Source organism: Spodoptera frugiperda, chromosome 22 (assembly GCF_023101765.2).
Source record: "Spodoptera frugiperda isolate SF20-4 chromosome 22, AGI-APGP_CSIRO_Sfru_2.0, whole genome shotgun sequence".
In the NCBI taxonomy this organism is placed as follows: Eukaryota; Metazoa; Arthropoda; class Insecta; order Lepidoptera; family Noctuidae; genus Spodoptera; species Spodoptera frugiperda.
In genome coordinates this window covers 201,600-222,841 of record NC_064233.1, presented here as the reverse complement: position 1 = coordinate 222,841, position 21,242 = coordinate 201,600, and the positions used below count along the sequence as shown (strand labels likewise).

The following is a 21,242-nucleotide window of genomic DNA, read 5'->3' as shown; positions in this document are numbered from 1 at the left end:
AACGAGGCAGTCAGAAGTACCTAATTACTGTGTAAAAAAAGTTATAACTCCAAATAAAAATGTGTGTGTAAACATTTTCTACGTTCATAAAACAATTTCGAAAAATCCTATCTTAGTTCTCCTACAATTATAATAAAGTCACTAGTAACATAAGAAGTTTATATACTTTACCATCATTTTAGGTCAAAAACAGCTAGCAACAATTTATTAACCAGTACATAACCATGCATAAACAAACTTACTGCAACGCACACATCCAAAAATAACCAACACATCCACTTTACATAAAATAACCAGTTTAACACAACTCACACAAAACCGTATTTCTAATTGGTAAGAAAAAACCGTAACGAATCGATACACAGCACACAGCACAACACTATGATGAATATTAAAAAATCAAATTTAAAAAATATTGTGAATTCTTTTTTTGACGTTCGCCGCGTTTAGCTCACGTCGGACATGTGACGAAAGGAGATTGTATAGGTGCGCGTTTAGAAAGTGCCACAATCAAGTTTTGCAGTGAAAAAGATATATTGCGTCGTTGGGCCAGTTGTCCACTATGCAATTATGTATTGGCCCAGATTCGCTGATTATATTCAGCAAATTACATACATAACCTTACGCTTGTCTCCTATCGGAGTCGGCAGAGAGAATGGAACGCCAATTGCTACGAATCTTACATATTTCTTTTACTTCATCAACAGTCATCAGTCTTTTCGTGCATTGAAATTGATATAACTATTGAGCAAATTCTCAATATATCAATAGTTTTCTATAGTTTTTTTTTTTTATGGGGGAAAATCTCACCTTGGGCAAGGCGAGTGGTTTTATTCCGATCCTTACAGCCGTTTTAACATGAAGGAGTCACAAACAAACAAACATACAAACTTTCGCATTAATCTATACTAATATTATAAAGCTGAAGAGTTTGTTTGTTTGTTTGTTTGAACGCGCTAATCTCAGGAACTACTGGTCCGATTTGAATAATTCTTTTTGTGCTGGATAGCGCATTTATCGATGAAGGTTATAGGCGCATAAATCATCACGCCACGATCAATAAGAACCGAGCAGAGCGGGTGAAACCGCGCGGAAGTAGCTAGTTTATAATATTAGTAAGATAGGTTACTTTACAAAGAAAAAATACTACAATATAAGGCAAATATTCGAAAACAATAAAACAAAACAATGTTGGTCTTTTATCAACGTTTATCTTGATGTTATCTTCCATTTTATTTACTTTAGAGACTCGTGTTTGTAAACTAAATATTACAAAACCAGAGTACGTTTGAAGATAAAAAATCTGTTAAAGTGCAAAGTGCAGTTACGACATCAGCCGGCCATCCAAAGCTGCGGACTACTTAGCGGGTTTACTGGAGCTCTGGCTCGAAAAGCAGGAGTAGGAACAGGGTGATTTTTAGTCAGTAAAAGTCTGACACTCCCTCTCGCCTATACAATAAGCACTTATTTATTTTAATATGCCTTTTTTGAGGGGTGAAACCAAACGATTTCTCACGCCTTGGGCGAGGCGAGAGGTAGTGTCAGACTCTTACTGCCTAAAAACCATCTCGTTTCTACTCCTGCATTTCGAGCCGGAGCCCCGGTAAACCGCTAGGTAGTCCGCAGCTCCGGATTAAATATCCCATCCCAAACGAGCAGACGGATCACCGGATGGTATGCAATCAATATTTCGCCAGTTACGTTATTAATGCCATGTGTGCTAAAAAGATAGAAATAGCTCGCACACAGCATTTTTATCGCGCAATTAATCCAGTTAAAAAAGTCGGAATACTCACACAGACGATAAAATCTAAAACGAGATAAAACTGGCACATTAAAAGTTGATCTATGTGATATTTTTAATCAACGCTAGTTTATAGCTGTGACTTCGTCTGCGGGTAACAAACAAACCAAAAGTATTTTTTATGGAATAAGTCGGTAAACGAGCAGACGGATCACCGGATTATAAGCGATCAGCGCCGCCCATGGACACTAGCAACATCATAGGCGTTACAAGTCCGTTGCCGGCCTGTTTGGGGTTAGGAATTTATTGCTTGGGAATTGGGAAGATGGGCAATTGGGCCTACGGTAATCTCAGTCACGCAACGAAACACACCGCAAGCGTTGTTTCACGTCGGTTTTCTTTGAGGCCGTGGTATTACCACTCCGGTCGATCCGGTCAATTCTTGCCGAAGCATAGCTCTCTCAAACTTAAATTCTATTTAAGTTACAAGAAAATCTGTCAAACGAGCAGACGGGACACCTGATGGTAAGCAATTGCCACTGACAATGGACACCCGCAACACCAGAGGAACCACAGCCGGCCTTTTAAAAAGGAATACGCTCTTTTGTGGGAATCCTACCACCAAAACCCTCTAAAAACCTCCAAACCCAACAGAATATCTTTAAAACACATCAACATCCCCCACAGAAACCACCAAAAATGGCTTACCATCGCTCAAATCCAATTTTTCAACACCCTCTTCTAAAATAGTCGGCACTGTAGCACTAACACTCAACTTAGGCATGTTCCTACTTGACTATTACATAAACAACTTGTACAACAGCACTTTGTGATACTTATCTATACTGGCACATGTATAAAAATGTTGGAAAGTTCGTCTGTCTTCAAGGTTGAGGCGTTTATTTCTATTACACTACATACAGGCTTGATGGAAGGAGGTTGTCAATACAATTATTTTATTGGTGTTCTACTAGAAACGCTTTTGTACACCAAGCTGTTTTTTTTACTCGATCGCGGGCAATCCGACAATCCTTACCCTGGATTGTAAGCGATCACGCGCTGCCTGCAGCAGGAGGGCAGTTATCACCATTTTTGGGGAAGTTAGTGATCATCTACCAAAGTAATGAATCGATTTTGGTAACATTTTTCATTTGCTGATGTAACTTGGACCCTGGGTCACTAAGTCACACAGCCTGTCCTGTAGGTGGTGCTGGCTTTAAGAAACAGGCATCTTAACTACACCCCGTGAGGCGAGAGGGAGTGTTACTTACTGACTGACTAAAAACCACCCCGTTCCTCTTCCACGGCTATTTAAACTACACCTGCCTCCCGGATTCGCTTGTAAAATGATACAACCACTTCACTAAAATATGTTCACTCTATAAGGTTGACATCATACTCGTAGCAAATATTGTATGAGAAAACAATTAGATAATGGAAAAAAGTTGATGTTTGTATAAAACGTGTTCTTGACATTTTTGACAGACAGACGACAAGTACTTACCTACCTATTTATAGATGGTATTTAATTTAATGTTTTATGATATAAGCCGGTAAACGAGCAGTCGAATCACTTGATGGTAGGTAAGCAATCGCCGCCGCCCATGGACACCCGAAACACCAGAGACGTTACAAGTTCGTTGCCGACCTTTGGGGGTCTATGTGCATGTTCACTCAATCACGTCAAAACGGCTGAAGGGATCGGTATGAAATTTGGAACAGAGGTAGGTTATGGTCTGGCATAACATTTACTTCTTATCCCACAGGCACGCAGACAAAGCCGCTGTCAGAAGCTAGTTTTAAAAAATAATTTTGAACCTGTAAAACGGTTATTCTTTTTACAAACTAGGAATTGAATCCAAGGCAGGCAAACATACATTGACTTGTTAACTCTACAAACGTCGTATTGTAGAGGGTAAAGTCCACATTGCTCGAATCGAAATTTGAACCTAAAACTTTTGCAAATAACTTGTCTCTATTCCAAACCAATCTCTTAAAACCCTAAAATACATATTCTACAACAAAATTATTCCACTCGATTGCTTTGATGGTGAAATATTTACCATAATCCACAGAGAAAACAATATAAGCGCCTGCCAGAAAACTCCATGCAAAGTAATACTCAGTGTATTTGCTCAGATTATTTGTATAGGGTCGTCTCTAGCGAAATATAATAAGATAGTTTTAATAATCAGTTCTGGCAGTTCTCGAGGGCAGAGACATAGACTGATATATGACAATAATTTATTTAGTAGATACCAATTTAACAAAAAAAAAACCATTGGATGTGTAGTGACAAATATCGATATTTAACTGAAATTATTTTTCATACTCTCCACTTCTTACTCTCTCAATCTTTCTCTACTGTACTATGCTACTTTGCTGTAGATGCGTTTGGCTTCCACCAATCATATAGCCTACACAGTACACATAGCCTAGCACTGGTGGAAATAGCTAAGTTATGCTATGTTTTTTTTATATGTAAAGATACGTGCAAACTGCACGGCGCACACGGCGGCGGCACCGTGCCGCGGCGCTTACATCGCCGTTTACACGCTTCCATAGTGATCCATACAACACTGACGACCGTGCCTACACACGGCGAATTAACCGTAGATTTTTACGGCGAAAAACCGTGTGTACAAGAGGCCTAACATAGCTAAATACAAGTGGAAAAGGTCGCATAGCTTCACAGCTCAGCTATTACATCTTCGTAGCACAGGTACAATAGCACATCTCTGGTAGAAAAGCACCCCTACGGCACAGGGTCATTGACCCAGCTATCACCGTCTTGTCATTGACAAGGACTAGATAGAACAGATAATAACGTAATGTCGCAACATCGCTCGATGTTTTACGATTATCTATCGTTATCTGTCAGAACCACGACTGCTTCAAGTTATCTTGGAACGCTAGTAACTTAGTATTGATAGTTTCTTTGTATTATAAGTAGTTTTGGTCTATTAAAGTATTTAGTTAAGATGAAAAACGAATTGATTTCTTGGTTTTTGGTGTAGGAGGTAAACGAGCAGACGGATCACCTGATGGTAAGCCATCAAAAGACGTCGTGGTTGGATCATCTAAATTCTAATTGGTGTTACATTATTCTCACATAGTTGAAGCAATCGAAACAATGTAACTAAGAATTGTATTGTGAATCTGATTGAAAAAGAGTAACCTATGGAGTTTCTTGCTCGTTCTTCTCCATAGGAATCTACACTTTGGAACGAGTAAATAGAGCAACTAGAGGACTGACCGACAGACAGACATTTTTTTTCTTTACATTATAATATTTGCTTTGACGTTCAAAAGTGCCTTCCTGGTCTATTTGAAATAAAAAAAAAAGATTTTAAACCTGCCAACGGCAAGTACCAATGGCAGCCCCGGATCTACATTTTTTTTCACCCGGGGCAAAATTTGAGAAATGCCGCCCCCACCTACTTTTTTTTTTTTTTTTTTCATTAGGATTTTGTCCTGTGTCGTGGGTGCGTTTACAAACATACAAGTTCACATGCACACAGACCCGAAACAACAATTTGTGGATCACACAAAGAGTTGCTCCGTGCGGGAATCGAACCCGGTACCCGTTGCACGGTAGCCAGTTGCCCAGTCACCGCAACAACCGTGCAGTCAAATCGTGTTTATTTTCACCTTTTTCACCCATATAATTGCAACAATCAGATGTCCACAAATTGTTTGAAATTTGGACAAAGCCTACATACTAACCTACCTTCCGGAAATAATGCATCCATTATTGTTCATTCTGTGTTGTGTATTATTTACAGATAAATAGACCTAAACCTAGGATATATATGTATTTAACAGGGTAGGGTTTAAAATAAAAATATGCATTATAAAATTAAAAATATATTATATACTAAATTTGTTAACAGAAATTACAATGTTACTCTTCTAGGTTTTTGGTCAGCAAATAAGTCTATAGCCTTGTCGTAATTTATCTCGTGTGCAATACGATTTTCTATGGCTAAGATTGCAAGACCCGATAAGCGTTCCTGGCTTGAAATTTGGACAAAGCCTACATACTAACCTACCTTCCGGAAATAATACATCCACACAGGCCTACATTTTCTTTTTCACGAAAAAGTGTTTCAAGTTTAATAGGTCTCCTATAGTAAATGGGGTGTGCTGATCACGAATCTGTGCTTAGTTTTTTTCTAGCAAGTCAGGTTTTTAGGAAAAGTGTGAATAAAATTTTTCATAGAAACTGCCAAAAAAATCTTAGAAAATATTTATTAAAGATATATTTAAAAGAAAATTACACTGCAAAATTGAGCTGCTCATAAAAAAAATAACCTACGTTAGACAGACGTTGGTTTTTTTAATGAAATCGTTCTCTTTTTCCCTGAAAACTGCGCCCTGTTCAAGGCCCAGCAGTAATCAGGCATCATTCTAATATCCCAACTTCCTTGGTAACGTCTCTCCATCTCCTATATGTTTTGATGGAACCTCTCTCCCTGTTCCTCGCTGACAACTCCAAGATTTTCGGGAAAATAGTCAACATGGGAATTCAGAAAATGAAGTTTAACGCTCATATTGCATCCCAGTTTTTTATAATTTTGGAGCATCTTAGCTACAATTTCTTTGTACTTAATTTGGAGACTTATTATTTCCAAGGAAATCTTCTATGACTTCTACGAATGAACTCCATACTTCAGATTCGTCCTGGGTCATTGTATTCTAGAACAATCTATCCGATTTTAAATTTCGAATTTGAGGGCCTACAAAAGTTCTTCTTTAAGTTGAGCTTAAGAAAGTGCAGGAAATTTGTCGCATATGTATTAGCAGTCACCTTGTTTATTTTAAGCTTTGACAAAACTGCTACATCAATCCTAACTTTATGTGAAGGGGAGGTGAAAGAACTGATTTTGGGTTGGTGCACATTTTTTTGTCCCAGTACAAGTCTTTCTCTGAAAGGCTCGCTTTCTTAATGTAATGTAAATTTCGTGCTCGACTGTCCCACTCGCACAAAAATCATGGATACTTTGTAAATCCAGACTGCTGACCCAAAAGCATAGATATTATTTTGAGGTCTCCACAGAGTTGCCAACAATATTCGCTATACTTTATTTTATTTAGCAACAGCTCAAGACTCTCGTTCGTTTCTTTGAGATGCACGGAGTGAGCAACAGGCACCGAACCATAGGTATTACCATTGTACAACAAGACACCCTTCAGACTTCTCTTAGAAGAATCAATAAATAACCTCCATAATGTGGAATCGTAATTATCAGCTCCCAGTTTCATTACTACTTCCTGGTCCATGAGGTACAGGTCGTTTAGCAGACGGTAAATTAGGATACTGAATTGTATGTTTGTTTTTCGAATGGACACCCTTTACATCACAAGAGCAAAAGTAACAATCGACGAGTGCTAAATAGTAAATATACAAACTACTCACATTTTTAAAAAAAACACTGTCGTGGGGACAAATCGACGAGGAAGTTTTCGAACATAGCTTCATCTCACGGTAATCAAACGCATGCTGCCCCGATCTGCGATTCCTGCAGGCGAGCAAGAGCCGGGCGCGTATTTCTAATCGACTTTATGTACTTTTTTTTTCTGATGTCGGGTGGAAACCTTTAAAAGGCGCCTAGCTTTTTGGGGAGAAAGACTAGGGAGTGTGGGATTTTTACCTCACTAAAACCACCCCGGTGGCCACCTTCAGCACCGATAAGGGGCACCCAGACCTCTAACTAGACCTGCTCCGGAGCCCCTATGGTGCAACGCCTGTTACGGCACATCCCTAGGGAGACATGTACCTCCCATTAGCCTCATTGTGCAAGTTGCACGGCAGCACGTGACCACTGTGCCACCGTCTTCCCTGAGGTCGCTAGATGGGCACCTAGAGTCCCCACTCTAGGTACCCGCGACCCCAAAGGTCTACCTGCAGTTGATGCAGGCGGGATTAGGCGTCAAGACTGTTGCCACCTCGACGCCTTCTATAAGCAGGATCAGCCCTCTCACGATCCCGCTCAGCAGCCTCCTTTTGAGACATTACAGTCTCACAAAAGGAGGCCACCTCCCTCCAGTTTTCTGTATCTGCCAGCATAGCCTCTACTACTGCTGGCAGAGACAGGTCTCGCCCGATCTTGGTAACCAGGACCCGCCGCTCCGAGACCCACGCTCGGCACTCTTCGAGCGTGTGCTGTGCGGAATCCAGGTTACCTCCGCAGTGGTGGCAATTTGCCGTGGTCTCTCGCCCAATCTTGTTCAGGTACTCGCCGAAGCAGCTATGTCCTGTCAGTACCTGAGTGAGCATGAAGGAGATGCGCTCCTCTCTTTTCAGCCAGGGTTCGAAATGCGGCAAGATGGCTTCGACTACGGGCTTGCGTGAGATCTCTGGCTGTTGTAGCCGCTCACGCCACCGCTCGAGCGCGTGTCGCCTTTCTTGCCGCCTCAGCCTAACGAACGCCGCTCCTGGCACTCTACCACCGCCGTTTTGACGGACGGAACGGATTTGGTCGTAGACCTTGGCGTCCATATCCGCCAAGATATCCAACGGCGAAAAGCGAGCCAGGAGAGTTGCCGCCTCAAAGGACACCGTTCGGTATCCTCGTGCGATACGCCTGACAGTCGCGCTGACCAAACAGGCGCCCCGTAAAGGACCATCGATCGCACGACACCCGCGTAGAGGCGGCGAACTTCTTCTCTTATGTACTATGCCTACGCGCCTAGCGAATAATAAAATGTTCGGGCAGCACGTCTCACTCCGCGCTCAGGGTATCGGTCAAGTTGATATGGCCATGAAATTCCTGTACTTATACTTAAATAAATGATGAGCTGTCCACTGGTCCGTGAAGTATGAATTTTGCCGCCCCCGGAATTTGCCGCCCCCTGAATTTGCCGCCCGGGGCATGGGCCCCGGCTTGCCCCCTAGATCCGGGGCTGACCAATGGTGACTTTTTCCGACTTATTGTTGTTACTTTCTAAGATTTTTTAGACACCACTGACAAATGGTGTAGGAAAACAACTTGAGGAAACCTGGGCCTATATTTTTTTATAAGCATGCGTGGCGATGAATGCTCAAACCTTCTCGTGTTTGACTATTCGTGTTAGAACCCCTTTTTTCTGTACATTCTCTATAAGTAAGTATTAGTTCACAAGTTCATTTGGCTTGCTTCCAGCAAGGACTAAAGAAAATCTTTATTTATGTATATTTGGCTCACTTTCAATCTCTGATGTTAATCGCGATACATAGGAGCTAGAGTACTAGTATATATTTTTTATGGGATGGGGGCAAACGACCCGATAGATCGCTTGATGGTAAGCAATTAATATCGTCCACGGACACTTGCAGCACCACTTTTCATCAATTATGTTACTTGAACCACCCCGCATTGAGCAAGCGTGGTGATTAATGCTCCATGCGAGAAGAGGCCTTTGGTCCGCATTCACGCAGTAGTATGTGTGAGACCTCGTCCTATTAAGTAGCGTAAGTTAGTTGCATAAGACACTTCATTAAAGGTAATCATTAGAATCACTCGTCTCCTCATTTGCTCTCGAAGTCTCGTCATTGCAATATGTTACTTGGCAAAAAGCTGGACAACGGGCTGATGTATCAATCCTATATATTTTATTTTAATGTCCGTCAAATTACAACAACATACAAATTACACACATATTTTTCGTTTTCTTACGGAAACAAACACTTTCCAAGATACATTGATTTAAAATATCGCGTAACGTCACTTCTAGTTACGTTTTATACATAGAAATGACACCAAACGCATCCACAGCAACGTAGCATAGCACATTTCTGGTGGAAAAGCACTCTTATGTAGTCACAATATCCGGAGCTGCGGACTACCTAGCGGGTTTACCGGGGCTCCGGCTCGAAAAACACGAGTAGGAACGGGGTGGTTTTTAGTCAGTAGGAGTCTGACACTCCCTCTCGCCTCGCCCAATGCGGAAGAAGTCACTGGATGATTCTCTCTCTTAAAAAAAATGTTTTTATTTTTACTTCACGCTTTTTATCCCCGAAGGGATAGGCAGAGGTGCACATTATGGCACATAATGCCAATGTACACCCACATTTCACACTTTATATTGTAAGTCCCATGTAATAGGTGGTGAGCCTATTGCCATATACCGGGCACATTTCCAGACTCCGTGCTACCACTGAGAAAGTTTCGAAAAACCGAAAAAAGGCCAGTAATACTTCGCCCGACCCAGGAATCGAACCCGAGACCTCTTGCCCGGCAGTCGCACTTGCAATCATACGGCCAACGAGGCAGTCTTAAAAAAAATTTAGTAACAATAAGTTCTATACATTAAACGTAGTTACCTCAGAAAGGTCAAACTCTTACCTCAGTACAAGAAACCTAACAAAATTCACGTGTTTGGTTCGAACGAACAATGCCAACTGAAATATAACTTCAGCAGTTATTTCGTAACTTTTTACATTTACCCAAAACCAAGGCGAGTTTTTTGTTTTAAGAATAAATGGTTTTTGCTTAAGATTTTAAGTCTAGGTAGCATTTCTTTTTATTCTTTAGATTTTATTACATAATATATCCTCTATGTTTCCATTTCTAAATACTACCTACTTATAAAATACAAAATAACATTTATAAAAATAGGAGCCGGTCAGTAGCAAGAGCATGGTCCAAGATACCGGTGGTTAGGGCTCCAGAGACAGAAACCTTCTCACTATGTGCGGCGTTTCTAGGAGAACTGCCTTCTGTATCATCTCTCTCTCTCTCTTGCTGGACTGCTGGGCCCTTGATGGATGTCGAGATTTTTAGGATCAGCCCATTGGCCGACACGACTATTGGCATAATGATAATGTTTTATTTTAAGTACATACTTGTGTATGCTTGTTTCTAGCATTCACCATTATTTAGTCTCTGTATTACCCGTAGGTTCTAGCTTCTCCTAGCAAATCTCGGGGCGAGTAGCGTTGCATTGCACTACTCACATTTCGAGGCCACCCGAGCTAGAAAGGAGCCTGTGATGATCTGCCACTACAGGTAGGCTCCGCCGAGGGTGCTTGTTGTAAAGATTCAACCGGTCTCCCAGACCCTCATGTCTCATCATCATCCTCTCACTCATGGCAATGCAGGTGTGTTCCTGGGTTTTTAGTGGGTATATCGACTTCTCCCGAAGAAACCCACATATCTCTCTCGATCCTCGACGGGAGGACTACGAATATTTTCCCCAAGGCCAACAAAAAAAAAAAAAGGAGGAGTAAACCTCCCAAGGCGAAAAAAATATATATATATGAAGAGTAAATCTAAACCACGGCCGGTGTGTCGGTTTTTTTGCTCGAACTTGGCGGACACACTGCCGTGTGTCTAGATCTGGTTTATCCTTGTAAATAATGTAAGAAATAATAACCAAAGAGTACTTCACAGCTCTGCCAAAGACTATCAACGCACAACAAATAGTAAATAGCGTAGAACATAACATTAGCTACAAACTATAAAGCATACAGCAGTAACTATGTATTATTCCCCTTGAACAATACACTCTACTACATTGGCACAACGAGCATCAATGAGGACGCGTGGACTGACCGCAAAATGTACCCACACAATACTTGTATTGATTTCTCTAAAGTAGACTAACTGACGTACTCAGAAACATTTATAACAAACTAACGGCCGTACTCGGTATTTTAAAGGTTAGTAAACCCAGTCCTTAGCAATTGTTTTCGGAATATAATCGATACTAAGGAATAGTTTAAGTATTCATTAAATGTCTCTAAGTATGGCAGTAAAAGTTAAAAATAGTAACTAATAGAAAAAACCTACAAAGAAAAATGCGCGAATTACTAAACGTCAATTTTGACAGCTCTTGAATTAATTATGAGTTTCGTATTTAATGATTAGTTACTTAAAAACTATTCCACAATAACGATTTTGTTCCGAAAGCAATTGCTACAACTAGGTTAATTAATCATTAAATTACTCTGAGTGTGGTGGTAAGTTACAAGGTAATGAACACTTTTATCTTTCCATCACATTACACATCAACAGCCTATAAGTGGCCACTGCTGATCCTTTGGTCAGCAGTGGCCACTTATAGGCTGTGAGAAGAGGCCTTTGCCTCGCAAGAAGCAAAGAAGAAGCAAGCCTAAGCCTCGCAAGAAGAGACCTTTGCCTCTTCCCACACGGAAAAGGTTTGGGCACAGGTTTGGGCGTTAATAACCACGCTTGCTCAAAGCGTGTTGGTTAATATTTTTATCATTTTAGAGTAAAACTAGCATAGTTAAAACGGCTTCGCTAGTGCACCTTTATGGTCAGCGTGCAGATTTTTAGCTTTGGACTCGAAAACTGTGAAATGTTTATATCACTACACCACACGTTTGAAGTCACGGATGGAACGCTAGTTTACAATAAGGGTGCTTTCCACCAGAGATGTGCTATGCTACGTTGCTGTAGATGCGTTTGGTATCCACCAATCATATTCATTGGTACACATAGTGGAAACGGACTCAGCTAAGCTATATTTTTATATGGAAAGATGCGTGCTATGGATGTGTGCTATAGTTGGCTTCCTTACTATCGATACATCGCATACTCGAGCTGCGCAACCGTTGTTTCATGATCATATTTTTAATACGGTCCAACTGGTCCATTCGTGCTGAATATCCCACCCAATATCCACTCAATTAAGTCATTAATCTTCTAACCTCCGACTTAAACACAAAAGCATTCAACAAAACACAACCACCCATCCACAAATTAACCTCAACAAGCGCAGCTTAACCTGTCCCCTTTCACTAATTCGCACAACAACACTAATCACATAACACCTATTCCATTTCATTAGAAACAGTTTCCGCACCCAATTAGCGAGGCCGCAATGCACCCATTAATTTGATTGGTCGAGCCGTCCGCTACGGTAACACAACCCGCCGCTACTTGTGCATACGTAGACTGCACATTATGAATTAATATCGTGACGAGTTCAATTGTGACGTAGTAGAGGTTTTAGAGGGGGTGTTTTATATGGGAATATTGTAGATTTGATTATTGGGTAGGCGCGACTGACAAGCAAAGTGCCTATTTCTGGTTCATATGGATTACACGGTTGGTGCGGTGGCTGAGGAACTGGCTGTCATGCAACGTGTATGTAGCAGGTTCGATTCCCGCACGGAGCAACTCTTCGTGTGATCCACAAATTGTTGTTTCGGATCTGACTGTCATGTGTATGAACTTGTATGTTTGTAAACCACAACCATGACACAGGAGACAATCTTAGTGTAGGGCAATGTTTAAAACAAAAAAAAAACTTTTTTTAATAAACCTCGTTTATTACCATCACCAGTTTACGGCGTTTTGGCAGCGTTCCGTTTACACCCTATATAGGCACTATATCCACCATTAATATTCTCTCTACCTACCATGTTTTATCTAGCAAAAACAGCCATAATACTGCAATAGAACAGGAAAAACATAACCAGTACAACAGTAGGTACTGTCCGCACAAACCAGACGTCCGCCTTGACCCAGCAATGTAAACATGCAGAAATATCTGTAGTCGAAGAGCCTGCGGTGGTCAGATGAGATTCAAGTCAAGTCAAGTCAAAATCATTTATTTCAAATAGACCAGGAAGGCACTTTTGAACGTCAAAGATTCATTTTGTTATGGAGTAAAAGTCTTGATTAGTATTCGTTTTTGTTAATACGAGAGTAATTTTTTTATGGTATAAGCCGGTAAACGATCAGACGTATCACCTGATGGTAAGCAATCGCCGCCGGACACCCGAAAATGCGTTACCGGTTACCAATTTGAAGGTTGTTGGGGAATCGGGGATTGGGAAGGGGGGTAGTTGGGCCTCCGGTAACCTCACTCACACAACGAAACACAACGCAAGCGTTGTTTTACGTCAGTTTTCTGTGAGGCCGTGATATTACTCCGGTCGAGCCGGCCCATTCGTACCGAAGCATGGCTTTCCCACACTTAAATTCGAGATAAAGTAAGTCGAGGACTAACACACATACGAAGTAAATACAAAATTAAATAGTTAAAATTAATATTTCTTCAAAGTGGCTAACAAAATTAGATACTAACAGCTTAAAATAGGACGAAATGGAAAGAAATAAAGGAGGCCTACAACTAATTGATTGAAAAATGCTTACTTCTAGATCTTTCCCGTGACTGGCTATACAATTGATAAACGTTACAGTACCAACTCGTACATTATTCAAAATGAAATAAATAATGTCTGACTGTCGTCGGATCCTAGACTATTACGTCGAATGCATGAACCACGGGCGTCCCAGATACTGTAAGTCTGTAGCTAACGATTGAATATTAAATCCTGTCTAATTATAGAGGAAACTAGCTTCTGCCAGCGGCTTCGTTCGCGTTCCCGTGAAATAAAAAGTATGTAGCGACACCTGACAAGTGACAGATGACAGAAGTCGCACATAGACTATCGACGAGCAAATCAACGGATGACGTCATAAATATCCTGCATCGCACATATGAAGTTTACATAACACGGATAGAAAATCCCAACGGACAACAGTTGGGCAGAAAGGGGCAGAAAGCCCACCAGGCACGATCACCTCGCCTGGTCGGAGGATCCTCCTTTTCTTAGGGAACTTTACTCTCTGTTCCCTAAAAGTATCCTATCAGCTTGAAGTGGAGCTGGGCTGGTCACGTCTGCCGCATGTCGGACGAGCGGTGGGCAAAACTTACTACTGAGTGGAGCCCACTCAACGTCCACAGACGTCGCGGCAGGCCCAAAAGGAGATGGCGGGACGAACTCGACATCTATGACAAGGATTGGCCGCAAAAAGCTCTAAACAGAGAGGAGTGGAAGGAGGGAGGCCTTTACCCAGCAGTGGGACGATCATGGCTGAAATCTAAATCTAAAGCTATCACCTAAGTCAGCTCATACCCTATCTGCATGCTAAACATCAAAATCTCTTCAACAGTTTTAGCGTGATTAACGGACAAACATACAAACTTTCACATTTACAATATTAGTGTGATAGTGTGATGATTCAGTTTTGGGCATAATAACTGGTAAACGTGTTGGGCCTTTTTTAAAGGGGATAATCATCTAATGACTTCTTCCACCCTCCTGGCAAGAGTCAGACTCTTACTGACTAAAACCACCGCGTTCCTAACTACTCCTGGAGGGCTACTCTAATTCAACGAAAAACGAAGTTTCGTCCGAAACTTCGTTCTACAATTCCATTTATTGCGAACTTTCGTGAACAAAAATGAACGAATGAAATGAAGATAAATAAATAGGTTTTGATTTGAAATTAAAAATAAAACATTATTTTAAGTAATTTTATTAGTAAATCAATAAAACCTACGGCCGAAGATTAAACGAAACTTCGCATTCGAGAACCGGAGTAGCCCTACTGCTTCGAACCTAAGTCCCGGTAACCGGCAAGGGACCTTAGTCTGCTATTACAATTGTGTCAGAATGGTCGATCATTGAGCAGTGCGAGAGGGACGGAGCTATGTAGGTTGTATAGCTCCGTCCCTCTTGCACTGCTCAATGATGCCCAAGGTCATCTGCATCCCTGGGCACCTGAGCCGAAGTATATTATGTGTGAACTGACCTGCATCTCCAGAACTCTGAGCTTCGAGAATGGCAGTCGTACTTGGCACAACTAGAACAATGAGATATTTACTTATTTTGAATAAGTCTTTTCAGTTTCATTATTTGAGTTATTTCTTAGGACTGAAGTTTATCAAATTGTTACTACCGCCACGGATAAGGTGGGATCACCCCTTCATACCTTCTGCTCTCTACAACCTGAACATGATAGCAATAATCTCGTCTACTGTTCTCGCGATTGTCGTCAGAGCAACTAAGGAACACATTTGACAGCACTCTTTGATAGTTAAACCTGAACCTTTTATGATCTCTAGTCCTTTCGAGCATGGGGGTTATGTCAAATCTTCATATATGGAGGAGGCCCAGAATCCTAGTGGTCGACAGACATCAAGACACAACAACTTTATTAGTGGCGAATGCTGACCAAAGGCCTTTTCTCCCATGGAGAAGGTTTGAGCATTAATTACCACGCTTACTCAATGCCGGTTGGCGATTTCAAACTTATAATTACTTAGAAATTATAAGCCCCGGTTTCCTCAAAATATTTTCCTTCACCGTTTGTCAGTGGTATCTGAATAATCTTAGAAAGTACATATAACTTGGAAAATCTCACATTGGTACTTGCCGTTGATAGTCGACTCACTAAACCTATTACATCACGAATCACGAATGAGAATGCAAATAAGATAGCTCTCGCATAGTTCCAGCCCCGTGCCCATTTCCACACGTAATGAGACATAGATGTCGTCATTTATGAGGCAATACCAGCCCCTAACTGGCGCCTAGGACACTCATTAATTCAACAATCTCTTCACTAGTGGCTTGAGTGAATGTTGTGAGAGATGAAGTCAGCGGATTTGGTTATATTAAACTTGTTTATTTAGGTTGTACAGGGTAGTACCGCGTGATAGCGCACAAACGGATCATTTGATGGTAGGCGATTAAGGTCACAGGGAGTCGCTATATGCACGGGTCGCTTCCAATCGGTCAATCTGAAAATCATTGGGGAAGCCTATGTTCAGCAGTGGACGTCTTATGATGATAGTAATGGTAAGCGACCAACACAGCAAAACTTCTACTTAATTTCAAGAAACTCCTAAACGAACATAGTTGTCTCTTAAGGTAATTTTTATTTTTACCAATAGGTCACATCTACCAGTACAAGTAAGGGGTTAGTTCAAATGCTACGTCATGCTAAATCATAGATTAGGGGTGATTGATGAAAACAGCCATAAGTCCTATGTTTTTTATAGGTTACCTGCCGAGATTTTGACAAAAAAGCGTTAATATCAACATGGCCCTAATATCAACATTCTTGAAATCTGGTAACGCTATTTTTATGGTATAAGCCGGTAAACGAGAAGATGGATCACCTGATGGTAAGCAATTGCCGCCGGCTATGGACACTCGAAACATCAAAGGCTTTACATATGCGTTGCCGGTGTTTTGAGGGTTAGGCATTTAAGGGTTGTAACAACGAAACAACGCAAGCGTTGTTTCACGTCGGTTTTCTGTTGGGCTGTGGTGTCACTCCGGTCAAGCCGGCCCATTCGTGCCGAAGCATGGCTCTCCCAAACTTATATACTGCCTAAAAAGACTCCAAAAAATCAAACATTAACTAGTAACAATGCAATTTAATTGAATGTTAAAGAAACATTCCTCTCCAAATGTGCATAATAAGTACCAACCTACCATATAACGGTTGTTGTCGATAAACAATTACAGTTTATGAGTACAACGAGCCACTCGTTGGCGATATTAAGTACTGTGCGTTGAGAGGACGTTGTATTCAAATGGTAGTAGGAATGTTTTATTGATAAGTGATCAATAAAACATTTAAATAGCATGTGTATGCAATTTACAATTTAGAGTGATACCACGGTCTCACAGAAAATAGACGTGAAACAACGCTTGCGTTGTGTTTCGTTGTGTGAGTGAGGTTACCGGAGGCTCAGTTACCAACCTCCCCAGTCTTCCCAATCCCCGATTCCCCAACAACGCTTAAATTCACACAGGTAACCTTTTTGGATAAATCAGTCATTCCCGTGCATCCAGAGGCTTCAGGCGCTCCGGGCGTCCGGGATCGCGTAAATCGTCACGCGGACGGCCACTGTAAGTGTGGGTCTGCAGACGGTGAGCAAGGGTATCTCAAGTAGCCATCAGACCACCATAGATAGGGCCCAGTAGAGCGGTCCGGAGCTGCCGACTACCTAGCGGGTTTACCTGGGCTCCGGCTCGAAAAGCAGGAGTAGGAATAGGGTTGTTTTAGTCAGTGTCTGACACTCCCTTTCACCTTACCCAAGGCAGGAGAAGTCACTGGATGATTTTCCCTTAAAAAGAGGGCTTTAGGCCACCCATGTCAGGTCATCTGTCTACCTAGTGGGTTCTATCATATTGTGAAACTCCAAAACTCCTATTTAACTAATTATTTCTATAGAGAAACTAAAGCATCAGAATTATGTAGATTTCGTCACAAATTGTACGGATTCCCTCCCCCCTGCCGGGGTCGCGTCACAGATTATAGATTACGTTTAACCTACAAGGTGATATCTGATACTCAGTTTGAGGTTACCGGCGTTCCATGTCTGAGCTGTGTATTATGTAAATAGTATATTACATCAGAATATAAGCGTTTTGTTGGTTAAAAGGATTGTTGTGGTGAGCTCTGCAGAAGATATCTTAAATATGTAGTTAGATTTTGTTATTAGATTAACAATAACAATAATAATATGCCCCCTAAATCCAACCATACGTCCGAATCGACCATCAGATTCACGTGGGGGGCGGACACGCGATTGATAAATTACTGGCGCGGCCAACATGGCAATGGAAACCCATCAAAAATGGAGACTAGGTCAAAAAGTAAACGTATAGGGCCGCTGCCCGGGGGCGATCGCCGGGGCACACCTGGAGCTGACGCTGGGTGTGGCAGTGGACGAACCGTCGGCGGTGCGGAGTTGAGTAGGCGGGCTCCCACCGGGTCACCCGAAAATGCTACAGCCAACACACTACATTCTTCATCACCATCTTCATCTATCATCGAACCATTTAGTCCTAGTACAACGTCATATACACCTTCACTTTCACCTCTTCCGACAGACGAAGAGTCTAGGGAAGCCGAAAACCCCACCTTTGCTGTTGCGCAGGCGGTCCCAGAGACCTTTTTACCTGCGTCCACGAAGGCTGGGAAGCCCAGAGTGCGCATGAGATGGTCACCTGAAGTAAATACATTTATCATGCGCACATATTATTACATTACCAAATTAGAGACAGACCTAACCACATACCGAACATTACTTCATCAAAAATTCACCCAACAATACCCAGGAATAAACGTCACTGAACAGAGGGTAGCTGATCAAAGGAGAGTTATCGTTAGGAATAAACTGTTAAGTACAGAAACTCTGAATAAATTACAAGAAGAAGTTAGAATTAAACTACAAGAGGAAGATAGTATAACACATAACACACCCTCACACTCACAAAATTTCATACATAACGCCACAAACTTACAATCACACAACCCTCTCATTCATGATCACGCTACCATGCCTACTGAACATAGGTCACTCAGTCGTACACAACAGCAATCTCATGCAACTGATACATACGTCTCGCATACATTACCAACACAACATACGATATCATACATCTCGCATACATTATCAACACAACATTCGACATCAGATATGAGCACACAAACGAATAATACAACACTAATAATTGAAAATGAAATAGAAACTCTTGCAGTTGAAAGCGTAGACGAAAATTCAATGGTATCAAACCTGAACGAAAAACTAAGAAGTGCTATTTTACAATATTCCGGAATGGATCCTTCAGTACGCCCTAAGTTACCCAAATTAAAATACAGTAAACAGCTTTTTAAATTAGTTTATATTTTTAATACCAGCCTGCTAGAATCACATGTAACAAATGACTCAAAGCTTAATGATATTCACACACTTATATATTGTACCGCATTAGTTATATCACAAGAATTAGGTTATAAGATACACGACAATGACAGACCCATACAATATCAACAACACAATAAGCCATCGTGGCAAATAAGACTAGAAAGACAAATAAACAAATTGCGATCAGATATTGGTAAGCTCACTCAATATATAATAAATAATAATCGATCTAAAAAGGTAATGGATAGAGTAACAGCAATATTCAGAAACACAACACTGCACACTAGACACGAAGCCAACAACAGAACGCCAGAAGAATTTCTAGATACCCTAAAACAGAAACTAGCACTTAAATCTAATAGATACAAAAGATACAACAAAGCGTTACAACGGAAACAGGACAATAACATATTTGTTAATAATGAGAAAATGTTTTATAGAAAGTTAAATTCACGAATAAATAGCAATAATAATGATACGACTAATAACCAAACAATTAACGAAACACCTAGCAAAGAGGATTTAGAAAATTTTTGGGCCAATATTTGGGAAACGCAAGCAACACATAATACTGAAGCATACTGGATAGCAGATGAGAGGGAAAAATGGGAAAGAGTAGAAGAAATGGAGTTCAGCGAAATAACAACTGAAGATGTTACAATGATTACTAATAGATTACATAATTGGAAATCTCCTGGCGTCGATAAAATACATAATTTTTGGTATAAAAAACTACATACACTACACAAATACTTAGCGAAAAACTTAACCGAATTAATATTACAACAACAAGAAACACCGGAATTCTTAGCTAAAGGTCTCACATTTATGTTGCCTAAGAGCCAACACACATCACAGCCATCTCAATACAGACCAATTACCTGTCTACCAACTATATATAAAATACTCACATCCGTAATTGCACACAAAATAAGAACACACGTAGAAATAAATAATATAATAGCAGAAGAACAAAAGGGGTGTAGGCGGGGCCATATGGGGTGTAAGGAGCAACTTATAATAGATTCGGTAATACATAAGCATTCAGCAACTAAAAAGCGTAACCTTCATTGTACCTATATAGATTATAAGAAAGCGTTTGATAGTGTACCACACACCTGGCTCATAGATATTTTAGAAATATATAAAATTAACCGCGATTTAATAAATTTTCTTAAAACATTAATGCTCTCCTGGAAAACTACATTACAGCTTAATAATTTCCCTAATACCATCACTACTAGGGAAATTTCAATACGGAAAGGTATATACCAAGGAGACTCCTTGAGCCCACTATGGTTTTGCCTCGCCCTTAACCCTTTGTCTCAGCTACTTAATAACCAGCGCGCTGGATTCCAACTTAAGCACAATAGCACAGAAACTATAATCTCACATTTAATTTATATGGATGATATAAAACTTTATGCAAAAACCGACAAAGAAATGGATAAACTAATAAAAACAACTTCAGAATTTAGTAAAGATATTAATATGCAGTTTGGATTAGACAAATGTAGGACAGTTCACATAGTAAAAGGCAAAATACGCGCTGGTGATTATGTAGTTGAAGACTCTGGGAATGGGGATCAGGTCATTAAGGCTATGGAACCGAACGATATATATAAGTACCTGGGGTATGAACAAACAGCAGGATTAGATCACAAAAATATTAAAATCAAACTTATTTCGGAATATAAAAGAAGATTAAGTAACATCTGCAAAAGTCGTTTAACTGGAAAGCATTTAATAAAGGCAATCAACACATATGCAATCCCGGTACTTACATATTCGTTCGGCATCATCAAATGGAGCAAAAGCAATATATATTCTATAGAAAGAACTACGCGCACGATACTTACGAAACATAACCATCACCACCCAAAATCAGCTATAGAGAGACTGAATATCAAAAGACAAAATGGGGGCAGAGGCCTCGTGTACATCACAAACCTTTGGCAAAAGCAATTAAGATCCTTACAAAATTTCTTTAAACAAAAATCCCTTACCAGTAGTATACATAAAGCTATAG

The 21,242-nt window shown here is 40.7% G+C and overlaps 1 protein-coding gene across 6 annotated transcripts in view; it reads right to left on the bottom strand.

Moving 5' to 3' along the window:
* LOC118279912 (adenosylhomocysteinase-like 1) overlaps positions 1-21,242 on the bottom strand; it is a 56,385-nt gene that overhangs the window by 27,440 nt on the left and 7,703 nt on the right. For 2 of the 6 annotated variants that reach the window (XM_050702648.1, XM_050702649.1), the window contains exon 2: positions 15,298-15,348. The exons of 2 other annotated variants lie outside the window; for them this stretch is intronic. In XM_050702648.1, coding sequence (XP_050558605.1) covers positions 15,298-15,348 — 51 coding nt within the window. Of the gene's footprint in view, positions 1-312; positions 462-2,452; positions 2,613-15,297; positions 15,349-21,242 lie in introns of those variants that run through there. 2 more of the 6 variants (XM_050702653.1, XM_050702652.1) reach the window with 2 other exon arrangements.